At 37.7% G+C, this 27,346-nt stretch overlaps 1 protein-coding gene across 1 annotated transcript; it reads left to right on the top strand.

Moving 5' to 3' along the window:
* The first annotated feature begins 2,368 nt into the window (after positions 1 to 2,368).
* On the top strand, positions 2,369 to 27,346 carry LOC101649619 (protein NPAT). The gene is made up of 14 exons (XM_045297744.1): positions 2,369 to 2,437; positions 4,699 to 4,739; positions 5,172 to 5,399; positions 6,336 to 6,414; positions 7,143 to 7,230; positions 8,100 to 8,191; positions 8,267 to 8,354; positions 13,169 to 13,265; positions 16,112 to 17,743; positions 18,888 to 19,003; positions 19,076 to 19,184; positions 23,388 to 23,448; positions 23,796 to 24,945; positions 25,866 to 27,346. Exons 1-14 carry the CDS (start codon positions 2,391 to 2,393, stop codon positions 25,941 to 25,943), a joined length of 3,906 nt encoding a protein of 1,301 aa, XP_045153679.1. The 5' UTR covers positions 2,369 to 2,390; the 3' UTR covers positions 25,944 to 27,346.

Raw genomic sequence — 27,346 nt, 5'->3', positions numbered from 1 at the left:
AGCCATTATCTCTCCGCCCTTCAGTTAATCCTACTTGTATTTATCGGCCAGGCTGGCATAATAAACTATATCACCATCCCTTCACTCTGTTAATCAAGTTGACATAAAATTATGTAACTACCACACATACACAGAATATACAACCAATTCAAGGATTTCTACATATACAGTGGAGCTTCGAAAGTTTATGGAAAAAGCCCTTCCTTTCCAGTTCCCTTTCTCCATGAACTTTTTGAAGTCCCCACTTACACAATTTATTGTCAATGTTGTGTTTTTCTCTGTTTTATTGTACTTAGAAATAATTTTTATAGGACAGTAAGTCTCCTTGTCATAGCCTTGAAAAAACTGGTTTGTTATGAGATATGATTTTAAATGGAAATACCTAATTAAATGTTTTGTGTAGTAAGTTGTTACAATCTGAATGTTAGCAAATGTAACAAAAAGATACCATTTTTTAAAAGTACATTACAAAGACACATCGCAAAACACTCTTGCCAACGTGGGTGATACCGGCTACTGGGGGTTACTAGAGTGATCCAGGGGGCTGCAAGAACAGATAGTGCAGAACTTTTTTAGTGCTGGGAAACATTGCGTACATTGTTTTCTAAAATAGGGTGTTAGGCCAAATAAGTTTGGAAACCTATATCCTTCTTATGAGCAGCCACATAGTGTGTAACTATAGGTCTGTCCTTGTCCAGAGGACAAATGTGATGAAAAGGAAAGATAATATGGACTAACAGACATGCAAACAACAGTGCCCACAACCCTGAGCCGAGGAGAACTAGATGGTGCCCAGGCACCACTGTGACCGTCTCAGGAGGTCCAGGATAGAGTGGGAGAAAACTCTAAATAGTAACAAAAAGATCAGGCTTGCTGGTTGGACAGAGATTGGTGGAACCCCCAAGATTGACCCTTAAGCATCCATCAAGTCTGAAACTTAACTTACCTCAGTGACTGAGAGTTCAACTAAACTATAGCAACAGGTCTATCACAGTAGGGAAGCATACACACCTTAGATGATCTACCATTAAGATCAGAAAAGCAACATTTACCCAAGGACAAAGTTCCGAAGGTTTAGGGTAGGAAGAATGGAAACAGGAAGGAAATGGGATTGAGTGATAGTATATTGAGGGTACAATGAGATAAGACAAAGTGTTTTATGAATTGGTCGATATAAAACTGATGAAATGTTCTGCTCTGTAAACCTTCATGCACTTCATAAGGAATTTTTTAAAAGACACTAAATAAAATTATTGATTCTCTATCCTGACACAGAAGCAAACTTGCCTGGTTTAATGATGCTTTAGAGAGAGTTGTTATTTTATTCTCCAGTACTGATTGATTGTTTAATAGCATAAAACATTAGCATAAGTAGCATTTTAAAATTAATTAGCAAAAATTATAATAGATCCTAATAATCATTTGGTAGATTCTGTATGTATTATCTGTGTTTACTCATATGATTTATCCCATTTAGTTGTGAAACTATGACAAAGGTGTTCTTTAGACTCCGTTATTAAATATGACAAAGCCAAGCATGAAAGAACCTGAATAACTTTTCCCAGGTCACAAAACTCGTTGCCTATTGAATGTATTATGCTAGAAGTTCTGGACCTGAATCTCATTTGAATGTAACTCTTTAAGATGATTATCTAACCTTTATGTCCCTTTTCTTTCTTTCGAACTATTGCTATTTTAATCATAAAAAGATATATAGAGTATAAATGACATCAGAAATAAAAGACTATTGTAATTCAAAATTTATATTCCACTTATATGTTGGATAACTTTCTCCAGCTTGAGTCTTTTATAAATTATATGGTAAGATTTAAATAATATGATACTGGTCTGCCATCAGTGTGGTTTTTGCACTTACCCTAAAAGGGTAATCAGTTCGCAAAACTTCTGCCAATTACTCGTAAGCAACTGGTGAGCCTTATTTTTAGAGGTCACATGTGGGTAATCTAGGAAACTGGTAGTTTCCATAACCATGAGGGCGATTATTGTAATTATTTATTTTGAAGCAAATTAATTCAAATTTTTAAAATAATATAAAATCAAACAGATTAAAAAATCGTTGACTTTTTAAATACAAAATGATCATTTTGCGATAACTTCGCAAATGCCTACTTTCAGACAGTACTGAATGTCCAGTGACCTGGGGAGACAGCTGCCTTCTCCTGACTTTGCAGGTCATTTTATAAATTGCCATCTCAGTTCTCAACATAATGTTAATAACCGAGAACACGTTTCCATATTGTCTTTGTTCAAATTGAATAATGATCAATTCTCACCTTAGTGTATGAAGGTTTAAATTGAATATTTAAAATAAACTTCAGGTTTCTTTTCCCCTTGTGCTTTTAGAAACATCAAGTGATGTCCCAGCAATAATGTCATCTCTGTGGAAGAAGTTAGACCATACACTTTCTCAGATCAGGTAGTAAACTTGATGATGTAATAAACTTAACAGAATGTATTTAATGATTTTAGAATGCAAATATAAATCAAAACCTCTTTGGGTTTAAATCTTCCTGCATTGAACGTTGCGTACTTACGTAACACTGATACAAGTTGAAATCACTTCTTAGATTGGAATAATTTGAAGTAAATTGCATACTTCAAGAAACTGGTAGACATGAGACACTCAGGTTCCCATTTCAATTTAGAAGCAGATCTGAGGGTAGATTACAAATCTCCTTTACCCTAACTAGTGTGAATCACTTTAGGCAATGTCTTAGTCACTGCATGTTTAAAGAGCTGGTGTGTTGATTTGATAAGCAGCCATGTCCCCTTTGTTCTTCTGTCAAAGAAAATAAGCTTAAAGACTAACACTACCTCTGGAGTCTTTCATTCCCTAACTAGGATTTTAGCACAGCACTAATATCCAGCTTCTCCCTAGATTATGGTCTTAAATACCAGGTTCAGCATCCTTGGAAGGATGGTAGCCACGCTAGTATCAACTTTATATCAGCTCTCATTTGATCATTGTCTGGTAGGAAAAGCATGACTTCTCTTTCACCGGGGCTACAAGTGACTGCCCTATTTACTTTGAACAGAGGCCTCTTTCTTTTTGCTTAAACTACTAACTAAACTGGCTGTTCTTTACTTAATTCTGGACCACATTTACTTTCATCATTGTACTTTGATGCCAAGACCCCTGGTGGTGCAGTGGTTAAGCGCTCAACTGCTAAATGAACGGTGTAGTGTTAATCTGAGAAACAAATCCAGTTAATGCTCGTGTAAGAAAGAGCCTTATATCAAGGAGTAATTGTATATCAAGAAAACATCCCAGTGCAGACCAAGTCCATAAGTCCAATACCAGTGCTTAAGTTCGATACTAGTCCATAAGTCCCTCTTTAGACTCACACAGCCGCGTGCAGTGAGGCAGAATGCAAGATCACTGGCCGGTGGGTGCAGAGTTGTTTGAATCCAATGGGAGTGGCTGAATCACAGGGCTTATGCGTGGCTCCAAACAGGAAGGTGAAGGCAGAGAGGGCAGGTTCCCAGGACCCTCCCCATGAGAAGGCCCCGCCAGCCAAGAGGCATCATCAGGTTGTGACCTGATCGACAGGCTAGACTCCACCCCAACACTTTTCTTTGTCAAGTTGACATGAAGTTACTAACTACCACAGGTGCTTAGAGCCCAACAGCTATTCCACGGAAGAAGTGACCTGACGATATGCCCATTAAGATGCCCACCTACGAAACCCCATAGGCAGTTCTACTCTGTCAAGCTCTCTGGATTGGATTCTCAACAGCATAGACCACCACCTTTGATCCTTTTCCTTACCCTTGCCTGTTACCTCCTTGAAAGAAAGTTCTCTTCAAAGACATTCACAACTTCATCAGTACCTGTAGTTAACTAATCTATTTTATTGACAGAGTGTTACATAGAAGGAGAAGGTTCCTATCCAGGTATTCTCCAAGCTTTGAGAATATGTTTGGTTAATTAATATCTTTTATTAAAACATTGATTTTGTGTTTTCTTAAGTTTTGGTTCATATGTCTTATTAAAAGTGATTCATTCAATGGAGTCAGTTTTGTGGCTTTTCTTGGTGGAATGATTAAACAGATTTCCATATACAATACCATAGTGTCTGACTGATTACCAAGTACACAAGATACTCCAGTGCATGATAAACGGACAGTTACCATGTTTACTATGAATTTTTTTATATGCTTGCCTTCTTCTTCCTTTAGAGATTGAATAAAATAATTTTCATCTTAATAAATTTTGATGCCTTTAGAAATCAGTGCTGGAATTGTTGGAAGTATTTTTTTAATGCATGGACTCGTTTGAGGAACGTATACATCATGTAACTTTAAATATACATTGTTCCTTAAGTACAGATTGTATTATTCTTATAATATGTCAAGACAATGCTAATGTGTATTAAAACTCTCATATTTAAAATTAATACCATGTGCATGCTTCATTGTGCCTAAAGCTACTTTTTTTTCCCTAAAGTAAATTACATTTCCTTATCTAGAGAACTATGAGGCACTTCCAAAATTTCTTGGAAGCATTACCATTGATTTCATTTTTCCATGAACTTTTTGAGGATCCCTCATATACTTATCGTTTTGTTTAATGAAGGTCTAGTGCCTTTTATACTCTGCTTCTGGTCTGAATGTAACTAGAACAGCACGTATCATGACAACAATTTTTTTTAACGATTAATCACTTTGTTTTGTTAGGAGTATGCAAAGTTCCCCGGGGGTTGCTGCCAGTCAGAGAGGTTGGTACTCAACTTTTAACTATAAACAATGTTCAGAATCACTAACTCTCCCCTGAATATTTTAATTAACAATACATGTGTCCTAGGTATGTTTTTGTTTAAAATTCTGTTTTTCATAAGTTAAATAGAAACCGGACACTTAAAATACTTTCTACCTTCCCCAGTGGTGTTTGTGTTATCTTTTCGTTCTTTTTAAGTTTCTTTATTTTGGAAATACCATCTGTGTAAACAACAGAAGAAATGTACTCTTGTAGTTAAAATTTTGTGGATTTCATGTTGTGAAATTATTGTAGGTGATTTTGGGGGGGGGGACTTTAAAATATCTATGTATAGTTTTAACATGTTAATATTATGACACACATCATTTAAAAGTCTTAAAATTTCTGAAGTGCTCTGATAGTCCCTTAATTTTTAAATGTTCGTGTGTTTCAGCCAGAACAAGAAACGGAATTGCAGAAATCAAACGGCAGAAAAGGCTTGCATCTCACGCAGCTCCTCGAGTCAGCTCAGAGTTGCTGACATTGCCCTATATTTCAGGCCAGTTTACCGCCTCGCCTTTGCCAGCTGCACAAGTTGTTCGACCAGTTGGCCACATTTCAACTCCTTTGAGGTCAAATTTTGTAGTGGTTAACCATGCACAGTCACAAGAGACTGTAACAAGTAAGTTTAAAGTTTCTCTTTTGCTGTTGGCACTGGTGAAGTTCATTCATTCACGATGCTTTCAATATAGATAAGGCCACATTCAATAGCCATTACAAAAATGTCATAGACTGATTTATATTTCTCATGTAAGTAAAATGTATACCTACAATAATTACCTTGATTTTTTTTAGTTTTACTCTTAAATGTTTATTTTCTTGCTTGCTACAAATGAGACCTATAGAGGTAAAATGTTGTGAGCTTATATGTAGTATCAGTGACTAATCACCCGTCCCGTGTTCTGCTGTTGTAAATTTTATTGTGGATTGGGTGAAGGCTTATAGATCAAGCCATTAGCCTGACATTCAGCAGTTCATCCATTCATACGCATGTTGTTTCACTACATCTTTTGCTATCCATTCAATGTGCTGTCACCTGTTCCACGTCCTCCTTGTGTTTCCTAGTTCTAGTCCTCTTCCTTTCCAAACCCTCTGAACTTTGTCCTTGGTAAATGTTGCCGTTTGATCTTCAGTGGTTGATTATTCTAAGGAGAGCTGAGGTCAGCTCCAAACCTGAAGGGTAAGGCCATAGTCTTGAGGGGCCCACCCATCTCTGTCCAGCCAGAAACTGTGGTCTCGTTCATGACTGTGAGTTCTGTTCCTTTTTTCCTTTCCCACTCTAGTCAGGATTTTCTAATGGAATCCTTTTCAGATTCGCAGTATTGTTATTTGTTGAGACTATCCTGTACTGTCTACTATATTGTGAAATATTTAGGTGTATGAGTTATATTCATCTAAGAGCTTTTGCTTCTAGCAGTCACAGTAAATGTTAATCGAATATAGTAATATCAAATAATATTTTACTTAACCAATTAATGACAGTTACAAAAATATTTAATTTCCTCATCTTACCATTTTGGGGCGTTGTGTTTTTTTTGTTTGTGTTTTTGGTATCCAGCTGGAGAAGCATCAAATATTCCTGCTCCTCAGGAACGGAAAACTCATGCCAGTTTAATGTCTCCTGGTAGACGTAAAAGGTAAATGTCTCCTAAAAGACAGGTTACTAATAACCTGAATGTTTAAAATGAGAATTATGCCAAAATACTTGGATTGTGAATCAAACTAAAAGACTAGTTAAATTCTTGGGACTATTTACTATTTATCTCATTCTAAAATATGTTTTTTTATATTGTATCCTCCCTAAAATTGGGTTGGATCTTACAGAATGGCATATACATTGGAAATAAGGGTTGTTTTCCATAATGTCTTTCATGAATGTCTTTGAAAGATATTTCAGAGAAGAAATACTAGTTTAGGAACGTTTTTCTGGATTTTCAGTTGCCAGGCCATGGATAAGTTTGTTAGAGTTGGTTATTTCACTTTATAGACTATCTAGAGCTACCTAATTAACAGCTTCCTACTGTGAAACAACAAACATTGCTAATATTTACAGTAACCTTAACTTTGTTTCAAAGTCCCTACATCTCCTTTATTCATTCAGTTCTATAAACCCAATAAAGCAGTTAGTTTTATCCCATACCAAACGGATTCAAAAAATAAGCACTTATGTTTACACTAGGTCACATAGCTACTAATGAAACCTAGACCTCAATTTATTTCTTCTGAATCCAAGTCTCGTACTGCCCTTTTTTAAAGAAAATAATCTGTCATACCATGACAACCTAAAAATGTGTGTACTCATAATGCCTCCATTTTATCTATTGCATTTACAAGTTAATTAGATAGGCTTTTAAATGTGTTTCAGTGAATCTCAAAAGAAAACTATCAGTTTAACTGGTCCTCATTCAACGATACGGAATTTTCAGGATCCAAATGCTTTTGCAGTAGAAAAAGTAAGTGGCATCTCCAAACTTTGCAACTTGAAATATTCGGAGTATTAAAATAGTCGTGTGTGTTTAGTTTGACTGAAGTAGACATGCTTTGGGATGGGGAATAGGACTGTAACAGAAGGAGATAGACTTTCAAAATAGAAAGCTTGTGCCAGTGCACCAAACAGAAAGCAGTGCCATGTGGGAAGCTACATATACTGTTGTTGTTGTTGCTGCTGAGTCAAGTAATGTGAAAGGGGATTTAACTGGGGTCAGATTACTTTAATCCTCGTGTGATGTCTGCTATGGAACGCTGGGGTGCTTAGTGAAAGAACGGCATTGGACACCCTGCCCCCCCACCAGTTGCTTCTTGGAAGAAAGAGGAAGCAGTTCTGTTATGAGCTAGAGGCTTGCTGTAAGTCACAATCCACCCTGCAGCTGTGGTGATTTGTTTTTTTCCTTTTATGATGTATCGTATGGAATCCTATGGAAAACATTTTAAGCCCTTTATTAAAGGTTGGCAATTCAAACCCACACAGAGGTACCTGGGCAGATAGGCCCGACTATGTGCTGCTTACAGGTCACTGAGAGAGTACAGTTCTACCGTGTATACCTGGGATCACCGTGAGGTGGGATCACCTCAGTAGCAGCTAACAGCAAGAACATATGTTAGAGTTTAAATTGTATTCTGTAAACAATGAAGAGTTAGTGAAGGATCTGTGAAAACATAAGTTATGAAATACAGTATTCAGGTGTTTATATAGAAAAACCACCACAGCTTCTAAATTTCCACTTAAGCTTACTAAAATTATCCAGTTTCCAATAGTTACTTCTTTTTAAATAGATACATAATATGTTTTCCTAGTCTTGCTAACAATAATTTTCTTTTACAGCAAATGGTTATTGAAAATGCACGAGAAAAAATATTAAGCAGTAAATCTCTCCAAGAAAAGCTTGCAGAAAACATTAATAAATTTTTGACCAGGTAAGTTACATTTAATATACCTAATAGTTTTGTGTTGCTGCAGATCGACGCTACAGATTTTTCTTTGTGTTACAGTGACAGCAGCATGGCTCAAGTACCTAAGCCAGCAGAATGCAAGCCTGCTGAGCCAGAGGCTTCCGTGGATGAACTGTTGGGACTTCCGGTATGAGTAGATTTGTGTGCATGTGTGTGAGAGAGAGAGACTTATCATTAAACTGATGGAAGTTTAGTTTTGTTTTCGAATTATTGCCAAGGGGCTGTTTTTGTTTGCTGTTGGGTGCTGTCCAGTGTGTTTCAGCTCAGCGGTAGGCACCCTGCGCACAACAGCGAGCGCTGTCCGGTGCTGGACCGTCCTCCCCTTTCTTCTCCTTCAGACAAGGAATTGAATGTCTAGGATGACTTAAAGGTGCATTGAAGTCATTTGAGGTAGAGGTTTCCTTCTTTCTTTTGCCAAATGTAATTTTTTCCTGAGAAAAACTTACTAAATGGTAAATTTTCAAACAGAACCATATTACATTATTTAAATGGGAAGAGTAGCAAGACATTTAATCCATTTAATAGCTCTAGTAACTTTTCCAAATACCAATAAAGCACTCGTATACCCCATAGAACCACACAACATGGACTTCTAAGTATTAAAAATGTCAATAACTCATTAGTGAGCATATTTGTATGCAACAAACAACAGTGGCGATGGTGGATACAAATTATTTTTATTCTATATTGCTATAATCTTTCCAGTAATATAATGAAATAATGTCATAGTCTCATCTTATACTTGACCAAATGAAACAACAAAGCACTTTAAAGAGTGAAGATTACTAACTGAAAAATTGTCTGAGACTGACTGCCATGAGAAAGAATGTAAGAGCTGTGTTGGTTGTTTCTGTTTTGTTGTTGTTTTTGTTGTTTCTTATGTGGGGGTGGTGAAGATGAAAGACTATAAACTAGTTAAGGATTGCGTTTTATGAGTGTATATTTTGAGGTTTGTCTATGTGCAAAACTCTTTTGAAGTGCGCCAAGACTGTCAACATCCTTATATTCAAACTCCTAGGCAGTAAAGCTTATTTGTGTGTCTTTAACATACCCGTGTGAAATCGCCAAAACAAATTTTCTTTCAGATGATGAATTCTGGTTAAATTCATTAAGGAATCCCCCTACCTCCAATTCTAGTTCCTTCAGAATCCTATTTTTATTTATTTATTTCTTTTTCTGGCAATATTTATTTTATTGGGAATTAGGTAAGGCTTACTGAGCAAATTCGTTTTCCATTCAGTAATTCATATATGTTTGGATTCATGACACTGATTACAATCCGCACAATGTAACATCACCTATCCCATTTCCTCCCTGTGTGTCCTCTTTCCATTCCTCCTTTCCTAATCCATTCTGCCTTCTAAACTTTGCCGTTGAGCAAATATTGTTCTTTCTTATCTCAAATGGTATTGTTTAAAGGAGTACATACCTCCTTAGTGTTATTGGTTCTTTGGCTGAAAACTGAGTCAAGGTGCTAAGTATGGTTCGAGGTGCAGTTCCAGGAGATTAAGGGCTGTAGTCGCAAGGGCTCCACCATTCTTTATCTGACCAGTATGGCGGGTCTGTTTGATGATTTTGAGTTTTGCCCTACATTTTCCTCTAATTTTGTCCACAGAATTATGATATCTGGTTCACAGCCGTCGACACTGGTAGCTGGGCACCATCTAGTTTCTTCTGGTCTCAGGATTGTAGAGGTTGAGGTTTGTGTGGCGCATTAGTCCACTAGACTAATTGTTTTCACGAGTCTTCAATTGTGTTTGCTCTGTTGCTGGTGCTGTGGCTGCTGTTCAGTGCAGTGTGGAGGTGGTGCTGCTGGCAGCCTTGGCAGGCTCGCCTCGCTGCCGCCAGGTCTGCTGCACACTGCTGCTTCTCCTGTGGCCACCACCATTGTGTGTGACACAGCAGCGATGCTTTTCTTGGGTTACATTAAGGTAACATGACTGAGGAGAGGATTGAAGAGTGGAAGAGGCAGCAAGCCTCTTTTTTTTTTTTAAATAACTATTTGATGCATTTTCTCATGGAGAAAGTTAGTAAAAGTGACACACTTTTTAAAGCATCCTTGAAATATCTACCAAAACTACTTTGAAAAGCCCCTTCTATGTTAAAATTCAACAACTATGTATCCTCTTCTAAATTCTAACACTATCCGAGTCTTATGTATTCTCTGTTAATGTATCAGGTGATTACCATGGACAAGGTGCTCTAATAGATTCTGTAAAACATTGAAAAAAATTAAGGAGTACATAATTTTCACTTCTTTGTTGTTTATATTGTGTATTGTGGGAAGTTAAAAATTCAAATTTCATGAAAAAATTTAACAAGCCTTGCAGTGATGGTGGTAAGTACGAATCTGCTCTACCTAATAGCAACAACGGAACAGACCACTGCTCCATCATGTTCCTCACGCTTGTTGGCATCTGTGAGCCCACTGTGGCAACCATGGTGTCCATCCATCTCCTTGAGGCTCTTCTTTTCCACTCACCCTGTACTTTACCACGCATGAGATCCTTTTCCAGGGACGAGTCTCTCCTTGTAACATGTCCAAAGTGAGAGAAAGTTAGGACATACTGCCTCCAAGACAGATTTGTTTATCCTTCTGGCATTTCATGGTCTTTTAAGTACTCTTCACCAGCACCATAATTCAAATGCATTGATTCTTCTTCAGTATACATTATTCATTGTGTAATCTTCACACACATATGAGGTGATTTAAAACCATGGCACACATAGCTCCTTGGCTCTGTCCCATGGTCTCCGTGCTGCAGCCTCTGGTCTCGGCTTCTGCCACTTCAGCGATCTCGAACGTTGTTTACTTCCAATGGTCCTGAAATTTGTGTGTGTGATAAGATGCCTCTAATACACAGAGGAATGAATTTGCCTTTCAGCAGACTGTGTGCTCCCAAGGAAACAACAGGTGTGTGACTTAAGTCACACCTTCTACTAAGGTGGAAACTTAATCCTATCTATTAGCCTAATGGAGAAGTCCCTCCATTAGGAGGGAGAGACTAAAATTTATCTTACATTGTATAAGGAATTATCCTGTTCCAGGGACTGGTCTCTCCAGGTAATATGTCCAAAGTATGTGAAACAAATTAATTGACTATGTCTCACTATATAATCAATGCTTAAAAATTGAGATTGCTTATTATTGGTCAAGGACCTCTGTTGTTGGAGTGGCTAGACATTGGCCTGCTAATTGGAAGGTCAGATTTCAAAACACCAGCCAGCTCTGCAGGAGAAAGACAAGGTTTTCTACTGTAAAGAGTTACAGTCTCAGAAACTAACAGGGTCGGCTCTGCCTGCCCTGTACGGTTGCCGTGCGCCAGCGTCGGCTCAAAGGCTATGAGTTTGGTTTTTAATTACTGGTCAGAATGTGTTCATTCTTACATAATCTCTCCAGAGGGTGTTTGGCAGAAGCTTTCCATTTTTTAAGTGAATATCCTTTGACTGGGATTTTCACTGTAAAAATATTTGCCATAACTGAAAATTGGGGGAAATTAAAATGACCAACTGTGAGGAATGACTAATTCATGGCATAACCATGCAATAAAAATATTTTTAAACCATGTCTGGTTAAAAAGAAGTTTGTTTCTTCCCTTTAGAAAGGTAGTGGCATTTACCTTTGCAACCTAGCATTTAAAAGATGGAATTTTTTAAAAATGCTACCGTAACACGTCAGTAACAGAAATTTTAGAAGATGAAATAGATAAGTAGCAGCTGACGTAGCATAGTGTCCCAAGCCAGTAAATCAGTGCCCAGAAACAAAGTTGTTTATAATAAATCTCAAAAGGCTTGGGAAGTAGTAGTACTATTATTTCTGTAAATAAATGTAAACATGGTAAATCTATTTCAGAAAATTCACCTTCAAACCTTCCTTTCTTACTCTCTTCCCACAAAACCGTGTCATAAACTCTCCTAGCAAGAAATCAGCTAGTTTAAGAAGACCCAGAAACCCCTAAACATGGAGATAGCTTTGTAATATCGTTCTGCAGTTTTCATTGTAGTTACCAACTTCCCCATACTGGCACAGAACTTTCAGCTTTTTGAAAGCCAGTGTTATATATGAACAGATAAGCAAGTGTTGAGCATTTGAAGAAAGCATTTAGTATGAAAGATGAAAATAAATAAAACAGACACATGTATTGAAAGTCCAAGAAAATGGCAATATGGACACCATATTATGACTTTATGTCTATCACCAGTTTAAATATATCAGGAGGAAAAACGGGCTTTCTACTCCCATAAAGAGTTGCAGTGTCAGAAACCTACAGGGGCAGTTCTACCCTGACCTGTAGGGACACTGAGTTGGCATTGACTCTGGCAGTGAAAGTGAGGCCAAATACATAAATAGCACCCTAGTTCATTTCACCTTAATGTTTGGGAATGTGTTTAGAAGAGGGATTGTTTACATTTTATAGTCTTACTGGGTGAATTGCTTTTAGATGAGCTTATTTTAATTTTTCAGTGAGCATATTTATATGCATTGCCCTCAAGTCAATTCCAAATCACAGTGACCTTGTAAGACAGAACAGGAGTACACCAAAGTGTTCCCAAGACTGTAAAACTTCACAGAAGTAGATCTGGGGCTCTCGAGGGTGCAAACTGCCCATCTTTCAGTTTGCAGCTAAGTGCTTCAATCAGTGCCACTGTGGCTCCTCTTCTATTTATAAGTAGAATGTGTTTTTTTTACTTCAGGGGAATACTTCTATCTAAAAAGTGAAGAACACCAAATATCCTCTCAGTCTTTTTTTTTTTTTTTTCATTTTATTAGGGGCTCATGCAACTCTTATCTCAATACATACATACATCAATTGTGTAAAGCACATTTGTACATTCATTGCCCTCATTCCTCTCAGTCTTTTACTGCTATTAGAAACTATATTAATTCGGTTAAGATCATCATGCCTTTGGCTTACTTTTTTTTTTTTTTTTTTTTTGCAGAGTGAAATCCACATGTCTGAAGAAGCTATACAGGATATCTTGGAACAGACAGAATCAGACCCAGCATTTCAAGCACTCTTTGATCTCTTTGACTATGGTAAGTAGATCATTTCTTTCAAAAAAGGTAGAAAAGTTTCTTGAAATTCTTGGGAACTTAAAGTGAAGCCGTAGTCAGAACATCTAAGAAAAAGATTCCCTTTTCTTCTTTACAGCAAACAACTGGTGTGTACATATATGAAAGGGGTGGGAGAAAGATGAGTCTTTCTGCTCCCATAAGTAGTTACCGTCTGGGAAGCTGGCAGGCAGTTCTACATTAATATATATATATACAACTACAAATACATTACACTAGCCACAGTTGATGAGTACAAAGAGACTGAAAACCTGGCTTTGGCCGGGGGCTTAGGTGGAGAGCAAATGTTTTGAGAATGATGAGGGCAATGAATGTACAAATGTGCTTTACACAGTTGTATGTTTGTATGGATTGTGATAAGAGTTGTATGAGCCCCTAATAAAAATATTTTTTTAAAAAACAAAGCCTAGCATTGTGCCCTCCGTTTTGTGGTCTAGCACAGTAGGTCTCAAAGTGTAGTCCCACACCAGCAATTTCATCATTATATGGGAACTTGTTAAAAATGCAAATTCTCAAACTCTGCAGGTTTTTCTGATGTGCTAAAACTTAAGAATTAATTATCTGATGGAAAAATCTGTGTACTTACAAATAACATACAAATCAACGTGTTAAAAATATCAAGAGGACCATAATTTTTTTTTTAAGGACCATAATTTAAAACCAAATCCTAACATTCCCTTGACCACCATCATGCAATATTCATGCATATTTTTATTTTGGTGATTTAATCAGTTGTTTCCCTATTCCCTTTTTAACAGGTAAAACAAAGAATAATAAAAATATGCCACATGGCATTTCCAGTCAGCACATGGAACCCAATCCAAATGTAGTCTTAGCAGATGAAACCACTCTAACAGTTAGAAGCCCATTTAAAACAGAAGCATCTGGTAAGAATTTGGTTTTGTTAATATTAAAAACCTCAATCCCACTCTTAATATTTTTCTCAAAATTTCAAAATCAGAAAATTTTCTTTGATTTGAACTTTATTCAAATTACTACACATAGCATTTTTATATATCTAGTTAAATATTTACTCTTTTTTTTAATTGCTCCATAATCTAGTTTTTTCCCCCCAGCAGTTTTATTAGCACATCGTACAACAAGGAGGATTATATAATCATATCACATCAATTTTAGAGCCCTCTCCCCCGTGGTTAAATCGCCTTTAAGATGAATTGTCCTGTCAGTTCTAGTGCTTGCTCCTCCCTAGTATCTTAATTGAGTTCATTACTCATTGCTTCTTGTTTCAGTAGATTATTGACATGCACAAAATCATGTTATTGACCAGTTGAACAAATATCTATTTAACATAACCTTGTTTGTTGATCAATTTGAATCCCTAATGTATAAGGTTAGTGTATAGGTATCAATCAGCCTCATAAGTGACTGTTCAGTATCTGTTTTTCTCCTAAGAGAAATTATGTACTATAATGATACCAGGAAGTTGAGAATTTTTATGAGGTTTTAGTCCTTCCTAATACGAGTAGTAAGGTTTTTGTTTTTCTTCTCTGCCTTCCATAGAATACCATTGTAGCACATCATTGTTGCTGGATGCCGTCGAGTCAATTCTGACTCTGAACTCACTGTGACAGAATAAAAGTGCCCTATGGGGCACTTTCCTAGGCACATGAAAATAATCACTGAATGGGGGAAGGCAGTAAATAAATCCATCTGGACTCTTTTTTTTTTTTTTTTTGTAGACGAGTTGCTTATTAAACAGTGGAAGTGTTCTTAAGATGGTGGCATGGAGTTTTTGGGATTTATATATATCCTTTTATTGGGGGCTCTTACAGCTCCATAAATCAATTAGGGTTTTTTGTTTGTTTTTTTGCTTTGCATGTTCACTCTAAAATCAATTTCATGGTACCATGCTATTTTTGGAAATCACCTAGACTCTAGACATACTATGATCCAATCAGTTCATTTCATAAAACAGAAGGCGAAGGACCTGAAAATTGAAGGGCTCTAGAATGCCCAGACTAAGGAGTTAAAGACTCAGGAGCTCCCGTAGATAGTCCGGAATTGCTCCCACATTTTTTTCAATCGTTTTATTAGGGGCTCATACAATTCTTATCACAATCCATACATACATCAGTTGTGTAAAATACATTTGTACATTCATTGCCCTCAACTTTCTCAAGACATTTGCTCTCCACTTAAGCCCCTGGCATCAGGTCCCCTATTTTTCCCCTCTCTCTCCGCTCCCCCTTCCCTCATGAGGCCTTGATAATTTATAAATTATTTTGTCATATCTTGCCCTGTCCGACATCTCCCTTCACCCACTTTTCTGAGCAGACTTATCATTCAAAGGCAGACACCAGATCTGTCTTTCTCCAGACCTAATATAGGAATTGTCCTCAAAAAAGATTTAAACACGGTTTGTTAAACAGTACACAATGAAGTCAAATGTTAATTTTGCAAAATATCATTACCCCATATTGCCTATAAGAATACAGCAGATACAATAAGGTCAATAAAAATGGTAGAAGGTGAAAAGTCACCTCTTAGTGGAAAAAAATGGATATTTAGAGCCAATTTTGTTACCTATTGACAAATATTAGATGTGTACTTGTATACTTTTTCTTCACTGTATCATCTATTTTCAAAAAAGCTGGAAAACAATTTAGTACTATATAAAAATACCTAAGTATCTCTGTTTCAGAAAATCAGGGATAGAGTTTGTCAGCGTTTGCTCTCTAGTATGTCAAAGATAGTTACTTTCTTGGTAAAATTGACTTTACAGTATACAAATTACAACATTGGAAGTTAAACATGACCACCATATCTTCTTCCATACTTATATCTTGCAGATGATCCATCTGTTCAGCCCCCATTTTGCACATCCTATCAGAATGAGGAAGCATCAACTACTTTGAAGAATGACAGCAACCATAATGAACTTACTCAGGAAGCCCAGGAACATTTTTCCCAAATGGGCTCTAGCATTCAAAAAAGGGCCTTTAAAACGGCCATACCTGTTGAACAGAAGTGTAACCTTGACATTACCTTTGAGTCTATGCCTAATTTGAATGACTTTAACCAAAGAGGAAATTCTGATGCTATGTGTAATCAGCCTTGTGTTGAATTATACACCAGTCAGATAGCCACTGAAACTGAGCTGCCTCCAAATGTGCCGAGTGAATCTCAACTACAACCTGATCAGTCTGAAGTACCAATAGCATCTTTTATTTCACATGAAACTAACAATGAAAACTTAGTAGTTGTCTCTGGAAAATGTTCACAACTTCTATCCCAAAATTCTTCATTAACTGGAAAGCCATCTAACAAAAGTCAACTTTGTGAAAATCCTAATGATACAGTAGGACTGACGACTACTTTTCATGATTCCAAGTCACCAGATTCTAGTGGAATTCACCAAAATAAAATGGAAATGAATAGCGTGTTACCCATTGCATCACAACAGATTTCCAATTGCCAAGATAACTCTGCACTTCCAAGTAATATATCAATTTCTGTTGAAAATTCAGCTTTAAATGGATCTGAGCAACAAGTAGACATCTGTCTTGCAGCGCCAGTAACTTCAGTTAAGCCACCTAATGATTCAACAACATCTGTTGAGTTTCCGCAGACAGAAAGTGAAGCTCAGCTGTCCAAGTCTGAGAAAGCTGCTTTGGATTCACAGGAGTCTTTAGCTTCTGTCAAAGAAGGAGATACGATCTATCTTTCTTTGAGTGAAAATAGCAACTGTGTGGAAGTGGCTCTGATGCCTCCAGAGGATAACCCTATAGAAGAGAACCATTCTCTTCCTTCAGAGTCTGTGTGTGCTTCCGTGGGAGAGACTCACCCTGAATCTCAAAATACTAGTGATAAGCCGAGGGACAACGCCACAGAGATGGATGCCTCAAATATTGTCTCTCTCAAAATTATCATCAGTGAGGATTCATTTGTTTCCACAGATACTGAGCTTAACAGTGCCATTTCTAGTATTAGTGGAGAAAATTTGCCCACTATAATTTTGTCTTCTCCTAAATCATCTTCCAAAAATACAGAATTGGCCAAATGCCTGTCTTCTGAAGAAACTTCAGGTGCTGTTTCATCGACTGACAGAGTTGGAACTTCGTCAGTGGAACAGGGTCTTTTAGCACTCAAGCCTGAAGACTCTAAAATATGCATCATCCAGAGTGAAGACAGCATTGTTCCTTCAGCAAGTATTGTCCCCTGTGTTCCCAAGGATGGAGGGTTCATACAGTTGATGCCTGCCACAAGCACCACATTTGGCAATTCAAATAATATTCTCATAGCTACCTGTGTGACTGATCCAGCAGCCATAGGAACAACTGTAAGTCAGTCTAATGTAGTGGTGTTGCCTGGAAATTCGGCACCTATTACTGCTCAGCCTCCAGCACCTCAGTTCCAGACACCTCCCAGGTCAAGCAGTGTTTTTGCTGTCAACCAGGGATTGACACCAAACTTGTCACAAGGTAACTTTAGAAACGAAATTTCTCTAGGAAATACCATCTAATTTTTCTGGTGTGTCATTATTGGCTATAATGTGGTGGGTAGAGAATATGAGAAAACTTCTGAAATTTGTGATTGATCATCTTAATATGGTTAATTCCATCATGTGTTTTTTAATCCATAAGCTGTGGATTTCTTTGGCTTAATATTTTCATCTCCTTTCCACAATTCCCAAATAAAGCGACCAAAAGAGATGGAGGGCAGAGGAGACGAATTCCTCAAATAGCTGTATACATACTGAGTCCAGTGTTGTGATGTTTTAATTTTAACTTCTTTTATAAAGGGTTATACAATACCTAGGAAGAGAACAAAATGTAGTACAATGGCCTGTGTCCTTTTATGAAGAACTTTCTTTCACTGTATTATTATTGCCCTTCACAATGGCCTTCGAGTCCCAGGAGGCAGTGATTCTGTGCCTTCCTCTCTTACTATATGCACTGTCTTCTCATTTACAAGTCACATTAATTTCTATCCATTGTTTAGAGAGAGCATAATTTCTCTGTTCCACAGAGACCTTTTTTGTGCACAGTGGGTTCATAACGCCAAAGAGCCAGTTATTCCTGTAGCCACCTTCTCTTGATGTTGAAGGTGTGCTGTGTGCCATTTTAGCCCAGAGTTGTAATCACAATGCATTCTGATGGGGTCCTGGCAAGAGACAAGCTAAGAACATGGTGATGACACCAATGCAAACTCCACACCTGTCTTAGATTTTTGTAATAGCTATTAAAATCTTGGTTGTCAAGGAAGTAACTGTTTATAGAGGCTTTCCAGGGTAACAACCTATCTCCCTGCGTAAAACATTTTCTAATTTCTCCCTATTTTTCTTCCTTTCAGAGTTGATCTCTGTCTTTAGAACCTCTTGCTTTGTGGCATTTTATTACATGCAATTATATGTATAGTTAGTGATTGATGTCTATCATTTGTGATTCTCGATTGTAAATTCCTTAAGGGCAAAGCCTATGATACGTCATGTCTACTTCCTGACTGTTTAACATGAGAGTACATAATGGGGAAGCCAAATGATCATTGTAAAGAGTTTGTTTCAGATTAATTACTTTGGTGGTTTGTGCTTATGAAAGTAAATCTTATGGAAAACTATTGTTTTAGGATCTGCTATTATAATCGCCTCTCCAGTCCAACCAGTACTTCAAGGAATGGTGGGGATGATCCCTGTATCTGTAGTTGGACAGAATGGAAATACTTTTTCTGCTGCTCCTCGGCAGGTACGATTCGTAACTGAAAACAGAGCATTGAGGCTTGTCAAACAGTCTAATTAGTGGCTATCTCTCGTCCAGGTTCTTCGTATGCCTTTGACACCGTCTGTGTGCAGCAGAGGCATCCCCCAATTCCCTGTCCCTCCAAAGTCTCAGAAGACTCAGGGACTAAGAAGCAAGCCTTGTACAGGTATACTTTTAAGTTGTTTTAATTGCATTTATGTATCTGTATTTATTTGTCTGCTGCAACACCTGATATTTTCTTCCTGAATAACTACACCGGCCCTGTTATGTGGTCAATCCAGCCTTTGCTTAAAGTTTTCCACTTACAAGTGTCACTGGGCAGCCAACTCTGTTGTTGGACAGTTCTGATTCAGAGAAAGTTGTCTCTTTTGTTTAGTCTCTCATCTTACTCTACTGCTAGGTTTGTCTTTTGGAATGATCTAAGAGTAGTATAATTCTTTTTTTTCCCTAACAACTTTAAAGTATTTAGTTAATGCCTTATATTTTATGAACTTTGTAACTTTTTTCAAACTTTAATGTGTGTATGAATTACTTTGGGATTTTATTACAATGCAAATACTAAATTAATGAGACTAACACACAACTCAGGAGTCCACAATTCTAACAAACATCCAGCTAGTTCAGTGCTGCTAGCACTAGACCACACTGAGTAGCAAGGCGTGAAAGTTTATAAACGATCTTCCTGTGTTCTGTATTTTGGTCAGAGCCCAACCTTCTAATTACTTGCCTATGTCAGAAGCCTGGGCGTTCCTCTGAATTGACGGTTCACCTATTGGATTTCAACGAACCATCATCTTTCATTCAAGATAGCTCTTTATCGTACTGTCCAATCTGTCATTATACTGCTGATTAAGTGGCACTCTCCCAAAATGCAAGCACTACTATATTGCTCCTCTGCCTAGACATGTTCAGCAGCTTCCCAGGACCCACAGATTCCTCAGGGCCACATGTGTGTGCCTGTGTCTTCTAGCCACTGTTGACCTCTTTATATTTTTCCCCCTCTGTATTTTTTAACAAATCTATATTGACAGGATCTTTTGTAACAGCCCAATTTGAAGATACAAACAAACAAAAAAATGATAGATGTCTACACATATTTATGAGATGCTCTTAAAATATATCTATAGTAAATCTCATTCATAACAGGAAATTTTTAAGTGAATTCCCACTAAAATTGTAGCCAAAACAAGGTTGCATACCCTTACGCACTAAACCAGCCTTTCCAACCCCAATAATTGATAGGTAAGCTATTCTTTTTTCATTAACATCAATCCTACTTCAGCCCTATACAAGTTTTCCCATACCTATACAGAAGTAGACGGAGTAAGAAAATGGGTGTAAAGACTAGAAAAGAAGGGAAAAAACTGTTACAGCAAACGACATGATTTTTACACAGAATCAGAAAAATTGTAAGACTTGATAAAAATTCAACCAAGTAGCCAAATATTAATTTACCAAAATGATGTTGTTCTATACCATAGGTTCCCAGACGTAGTTGGTATACTGCCCCCTGTTCAGAAGTCTAAATACTCAGAGCCCCCTTGACATTGAAAAACCTTTGTGCTTAACCCATGATCCGGGATAAAATAGAGGTACATGCGTTTGCACCCCACTGGATGTTGTCAGTGCTCTCAGTGAGTAGTATCTCCCACTTAGGAAAATAGTGTTCGACACTTCTAATGGGAATATTAAATATAATAGAATATAAATAGCACGGTAACTCAAAAATAATGCAAAAGTACAAAGGAAGTAACCTAACTAAAAATGTTAAATGTGGAGAAAATTTTATCATTTAAAAATCTATAAGAAAACCTAAATAGAAGAGCCATTTTAATAGATATAAGGGGGGAAAAATGGATATAAGGACTTCGCAGTGTAAAGATTTTAGTTCTTACCAATTTAATTGAAAATTTACTGCAATTATATCCCACTGGTATTATATTGGGGGATGGGGGAAGAAAAATTATATTAAGGAAGAACAAGTTTATGGTTAGCTAAGATAAGAGAGAGAACCACCTCACCCCACCAAGTAATAAAATGTGAGGGGCCTTCCAAAAGTCTGTAAGAAATGGAATTAAGATAATTTTTGACCCATAATAATTAAAATCCACCACTGTCCTGGGGGGTGGAGGGAATGTGGGGTGGAAAGGGGGAGCCGATTGCAGGAGTGCGCGTGTAGCCTCCTCCCTGGGGGATGGACAGCAGAGAAGAGGACGGGGGAAGACGCCAGACAGTGTAACATATGACAATATAATAATAATTTATGAATTTTGAAGGGTTCATGAGGGAGGGAGGAGTGGGGAAGGAGGGGGAAAAATTAGCAGCCGATATTAAGGGCTCAAGTAGGCAAATGTTTTGAGAATGATGATGGCAACAAATGTACATGTGTGCTTGACACAATGGATGTATGTATGGATTGTGATAAGAATTATACGAGCCCCCAATAAAATGATTTTTTTTTTAAATCCACCACTGGAACAAAATAAATCTTTTAAGAGCCCATGTATGTATAGTAATGTTACCATATATCCCCTCCCCCGTTATATATCACTTCTATTAGCTTGTTGCACTATTGTGGTGCATTTGTTAACAATTGTTGAACTATGTATCAACGCACTTTGTACTAAGATCCATAGTTTACCTTAGAGCATACTCTTGATGTTTTACAGGCTTAAAGGTTCTGACAAATACTTAATGGTGTATCTCTTCCTTTATAGTATTATGCAGAATAGTGTCACTGTGTTAAAAATGCCCTGTGTTCCACCTATTCATCTTTTCTTCTACCTCTTAACCCCCTGCCATCCACCGATCTCTTCCCTGTTTTTACAGGTTTGCATTTATCTAGTGGCACCGACACTGAGCATCTTTTCATGGACCTGGCCATTTGAATATACTCTGTGGTGAAATGCCTCTTCTAGTCCTTTGAACAAGTTTAGATTGGGTTTTTGTTAAGCAATAGTTTTTTTTAATTAGTTTTTATTCTAGACCCTTATCAGATAGATATATGGTTCCTGAATATACAAATCTGTAGGATATCTTTTTTTTTTTTTTTTTGCTGTAGGATATCTTCTGACTTTTTATGAAGGCCTCTAATGAATGAAAGTATTTCATTTTTATGTGATCCCATGTGTCTTTTGTCTTTTGCTGCTTGTGCTCTTTTTCTCATAGCTGACGATCCCTTGTCAGAAAGTAGGCCCCACAGGTACACACACCCTGCATTTTATTACAAGAATTTTATCATTTTACTTGTCACATGTAGGCCCTTGACCATTTCGAATTGGTTTTTGTGTATGATGTAAAGCTTGGAGCCTGATCTGTTATTGTTCTAAATGTCAAAATCCACTTACATCATTCACTAGAGAGTTTCTTCCTTCCGACTGAATGGACTTAGCACCCTTATCGGGGGTTTAAGTGGAGAAAAAATGTTTTGAGAAACAATGTACAAATGCACCTTACACAATTGATGTGTGTATGGATTGGGATAACAGTTGTATGAGCCCCTAATAAAATGTTTTTTAAAGAAAAGAAAAGAAAATCACTTGACTACTGATCTGTCACTGTATCTCTGGGCCCTCCATAACTTTGGTGTATGTCGCTAATACTATACCATTGCCAGGCTATTTTCATTTCTGTCACTTGCCGTGTGTTTTGAAATCGTGGCAGTGAGAGCCCACCTGCTTTATTCTTCAAGATTGCTCTAGTTATTTAGGGACCCTTGCCCTTCCATATAAATTTGAAGATTGGCTTTTCTATTTCTGTAAACTGGACTGTTGGGATTTGATAAGGATAGCATTGAATTTATAGATTGCTTTGGGTGGTATTCACAAGTACACTAAGCTTTCCAATCCACAGACACACAGTGTCCTTCCGTTTATTTAGATTGTGTTTAACTTCATTTGGTAATGTTTTACAGTTTCCTGTGTACAAGTCTTTCACCTTCCTGCTTAAATTTACCTTCAGGGATGTTGTTCTTTAAGATGCTATTATAATGGCAGTATTGCCTTCATTGTTCCTTCCCACTGCTCATGGCCGAGGCATAGAGACCCAGTTTGTTTCTGTGCATTGACTGTGCACTGCCACCCTCCTGTACTACTTCTAACTACTTCCTTGTGAATCCTGTGTGGTTGTTTATTTAAAGGATTATATTGTCTCTAAAAATGGTAGTTTTACTTCCTACAAAGATCCTTTCTAATAGCTGGTGTATTAAATAAAATGTTTGTACCTTGACATTTAAATTTTTTCTTATGGTGCATGTGCTCTCTGTTCCAACACCCTTCAGAGGTTTGTATTCATTTTCAAGAATCTTTTTCTCTGAAAGGATTTTTTAACGCATATTTTCCTTTTCTAATTACTTCATTTATAATTTCAGGGAAACAGATCAATAATGTGGTGGATTCTTCACATCAGTCAGTGGGCTCTCGGGCACAAAGGTGAGGATAAAGCCATTACTAATAATAGACTATATGAATGCTTGGATTAAAATAAAAGATTCTGTATACTTCCCCCCAATCAAACCAAACTCACTGCCATTGAGTCAGTTTTGACGCCTAGTGACCCTCTCGGGCAAGGTTGAACTACCCCTGTGGGTTTCCAAGACTATAACTTTTTTTTAAATCATTTTATTGGGGTCTCATACAACTCATCACAATCCATACATCCATCCATTGTATAAAGCACATTTGTACATTACTCTAACTCTTTACAGTAGTAGAAAGCCTCCTCTTTCTCCTGATCTTGCCACAAGTAATGTGGGGTGTTTTGGTTTGTTTTTTGGTAGAACTGACCTTTCTGACAAGAGTGTAGTCACAGATCTTGGAAGAAAATTGGATGAAGTCCCGGTGCCCCTCTCAGGAGAGAGTACAGTTCCACTGAGCAAGCCATTTGAAAGCCACCGACGGGTGCTCTGTTTTGACAGCACTGCTCCTCTTGTGGGAAATAGACAACAGGGCCCAGACCCTAAGAAGGCACCACCAAACAATGAAAAGAATGACATTTCTCTCCCTGTTCTTGACTGCCCCATTGTGCCCTCCCCCTTAAAACCACCTTCTAATAATGCTATCAAAAGGGAGAAACCTGTGCCTAAGATTTTATCTAAATCAGAAACTGCCATTAGTCGGCATACCACCATAAGAGAAACTCAGCCAGAAAAGAAAGTCTTGTCACCAGAGGTTGTACTTGAATCTTTCCATAAAGCAACAGCTAATAAAGAAAATGAATTGTGCAGAGATAAGGAAAAGCAGAAAAATCCAGAAACCACGAAACTTTCCAATGGCCAGCAAAATGGGAGTTTACGGAATGAGAAAACTGGAGCTTCATTGCAAGAACTAACCCAAAAGCAAGGCACACCCTCCAACAGTAAAAGTGCCCTTTCAGTAGGAGGAGCTGTGAAGGATATAAAACAAGAGCAAACTAAAGCTCCCAGTGGTTTGATTAGCCCCCTAAGCAAGCATACTACAGACATGCTAGAGGGCAGTCGGCGGCACAGCCCAGTAAACAAGCTTGCTGATGGTGGCGAATTACCTGTGCCTCGGACGCCTGGCTCAGGGGTCGGGGAGAAACACAAAGAAGAACCTACAGATGTTATCAAGGTCCCTTCTAGTAGGCGCTTCGTTGAAGACAGCGCCCCCAAAGTCATGATCCCTCCTGTCACCCCAGACGTGCCTGCTTGCAGCCCTGCCAGTGAAACGGGGAGTGAGAACAGTGTGAGCATGGCTGCCCATACGTTGATGATTCTCTCCAGAGCGGCCATCTCCAGGACTGCTTCAGCCACGCCGCTGAAAGACAATACACAGCAGCAGTTCAGGGCTTCAAGGAGTGCCACAAAGAAGCGGAAAATTGAGGAATTGGATGAGCATGAACGGAACTCCCGTACTTCTAATAAAAATCTTGGGAATTCATCAGTACCCATGAAAAAGAAGAAAATTAAGGTAAGACTGAACATTTTTCTTTTGAGATCGCACCAGATTAATAAAGGCCACCTTAATAAAGAGCTCAACCTTTTGGGGTGGGGGCACTGCTGCCTAACTGAACATTATAATTAAGACTGCCTTGAGTAGATAGATTCTGTAGACAAGCTTCTCAGCCATTGTGGTCCTCAGAAGTTGCCTAGAGTAGAAACCTTTTCATTTGTTTATAAATGTCTTATTTCTGACTTAGATATCTAGTGCTGCTAGAACAGAAACAATCACAGGGGCATGGCTTTTATGAACAGAAGTTTATTTTCACACAGTTTAGAGACCCCGAAGGCTCAACATAGGGGGCCTGCTCTCAGGGAAGACTCTTACTCTGTTCTCTCTGGGCCTCGTCTCTCGAGCTGCTGCTTCTAGGTTGTCCGGTAATCAGTTGGCTTGTACCTTCCCCTCTGCTTACTTGCTTAACCTACTCTTTTCTGTCCCCAAAGAGATTGTTATAATGCACCCAACACTAACATCTCATGGACATAATACAGCCCCACTCCCAAAGGGAACTGTAACCATAGGTGTGAAGGTTATGATTTAAGCACACCTTTCAGGGACAAAATACTAAGCCAAAATATTTGGGGAAAGTGCCCTTTATTAAAAACATGTTGGGTTTTGTTTGTTTGTTTTGTTTTTGCTACAATGTCACTTAGCTGCTGTGTGGAATTGCCAAGTGACAAATGTCAAAGGATCACTGAAGTACACTCAGTTAACATTGGATTTATAAAACTTCTGCAGAACTAGAATTCTAATGAGCCAAAACTAGGCAGTTTGGTGGAGCTTGTGGAAGGAACCTGACAGAAGTTCTAAGTAACATAGTAAAGGCTTCTGGCATTGTTTGAGGTCAGAATATTAACCTAGGCTTACTTTCTTTTTTCTTCTTTTGACAGAAAAAGAAGCTACCCAGTTCGTTTCCAGCTGGAATGGATGTGGACAAGTTTTTGCTTTCCTTGCATTATGATGAATGAACATTCTGAACTTACACGGACAGTAGCTATTGAAAACTGGTATCCCATAAACTGTGAGTGTAGGGAATGGGATACTGACAGATTCTGAAAACATCACCTGCACTTTCATTGTACTGAAATTTCACTTTATATCTAAATCATGCTGTTTCCGAAGCAGCTGCATAGTTTGTAAATAGACTTACCTGGAATGTTTCTATTTTGGGAAGAAAAAACTTTTTTCTTTTGCAGAAATATAAGTAAAGCCAATCTGCAAAACTGTATAACTTGAAATTGTGTGCTGTAAATATTGTGTAAATCTTGTTGAAATAGAGGTTAATACAACCTAATGTTCTTATACTGTGTTTTTTGACACCTTTTGATCCCCATTTCTGAGGCATATTCATCTGGAATAGTTTCTTTCTTTGGGGGGACATAATGGTTTTCTTTATAAATTACCATCAGTAATTGTCCAACAAGGCATTTAAAAACATAACCACTAAGTACTACAAACGTGAAAGCCACCTCAGCTTGTAGTCATGTACCTAATCAGACATCAGCAGGTTGATGATTTTGTTTGAGGAGTACATTACCATCTCCTTATAATTGCAGTAAAAATTATATTCTTGAAATTTTGCTCTTTAACTATTTCTTGATTGTTCTGGTCTCTTTGTTTTAAAGAGAGAATGTTGTAAATTATTGGAGTACTCTGAGCTTTTGTTTATAGTTTCTAAGATATTTTGCAGAACTTTTAACTGGTTAGACTCTTGAGCCATAACAAACTTGGTTGGTAGTGATTGAGGTTTCTCAGTATGTATATATTTTTCTTCTATATACTGGAGATTTAAAGAATTGCACTAATTTATAGAACTCTTTACATAATAGTGAACAATGCACATTTAATTTAAATCTTGTATTGTGTTCAATTTGTGTAAAGGATTATCTCCTGAGGGCCTTTTCGAAAGCCACAGCCGTCATGAGATGTACAAAGAGAAGTCATAGTTTATATTGTAAGTTAGTTTCTCCTAAAATTGGCTGTGCTGAATAACTGTTTCTGTACTTAGATATAGTGCTTTGTCTCTGTGTCCCACAAAGTGGTATAAAGAGTTCTCTCCAAAAGGCCTTGCGGGGAATGAAAGAGGTGCCTTCTCTACCCTAGACTCCTATGTTATCAGTTAAGGTGAAGAATTGGTTTAAGCCTATAAATGGGAACAAAAATTTTAATTAATACCCAACCAATTGTGCCTGGATATTAAAGTATTCTAAGTGCTTTCCTTTTCACAAAAGATCAGTGTATTCACGTGGGGTTTTCTTCCCCCTGCGGATGTAGATATTGTTAAAGAGTCACCTTCCTCAACCATTTTCTTTCTCTTTTGGTTTTTGTACTCATCCTTTAAAAAATAAATTCTCCCTGCTCTTTCACAACA

This window comes from Echinops telfairi, unplaced genomic scaffold (assembly GCF_000313985.2).
Source record: "Echinops telfairi isolate 266 unplaced genomic scaffold, ASM31398v2 ScPeMD7_7421;HRSCAF=8459, whole genome shotgun sequence".
Lineage (NCBI taxonomy): Eukaryota > Metazoa > Chordata > Mammalia > Afrosoricida > Tenrecidae > Echinops > Echinops telfairi.
This window is presented reverse-complemented; position numbering and strand designations above follow the sequence as displayed.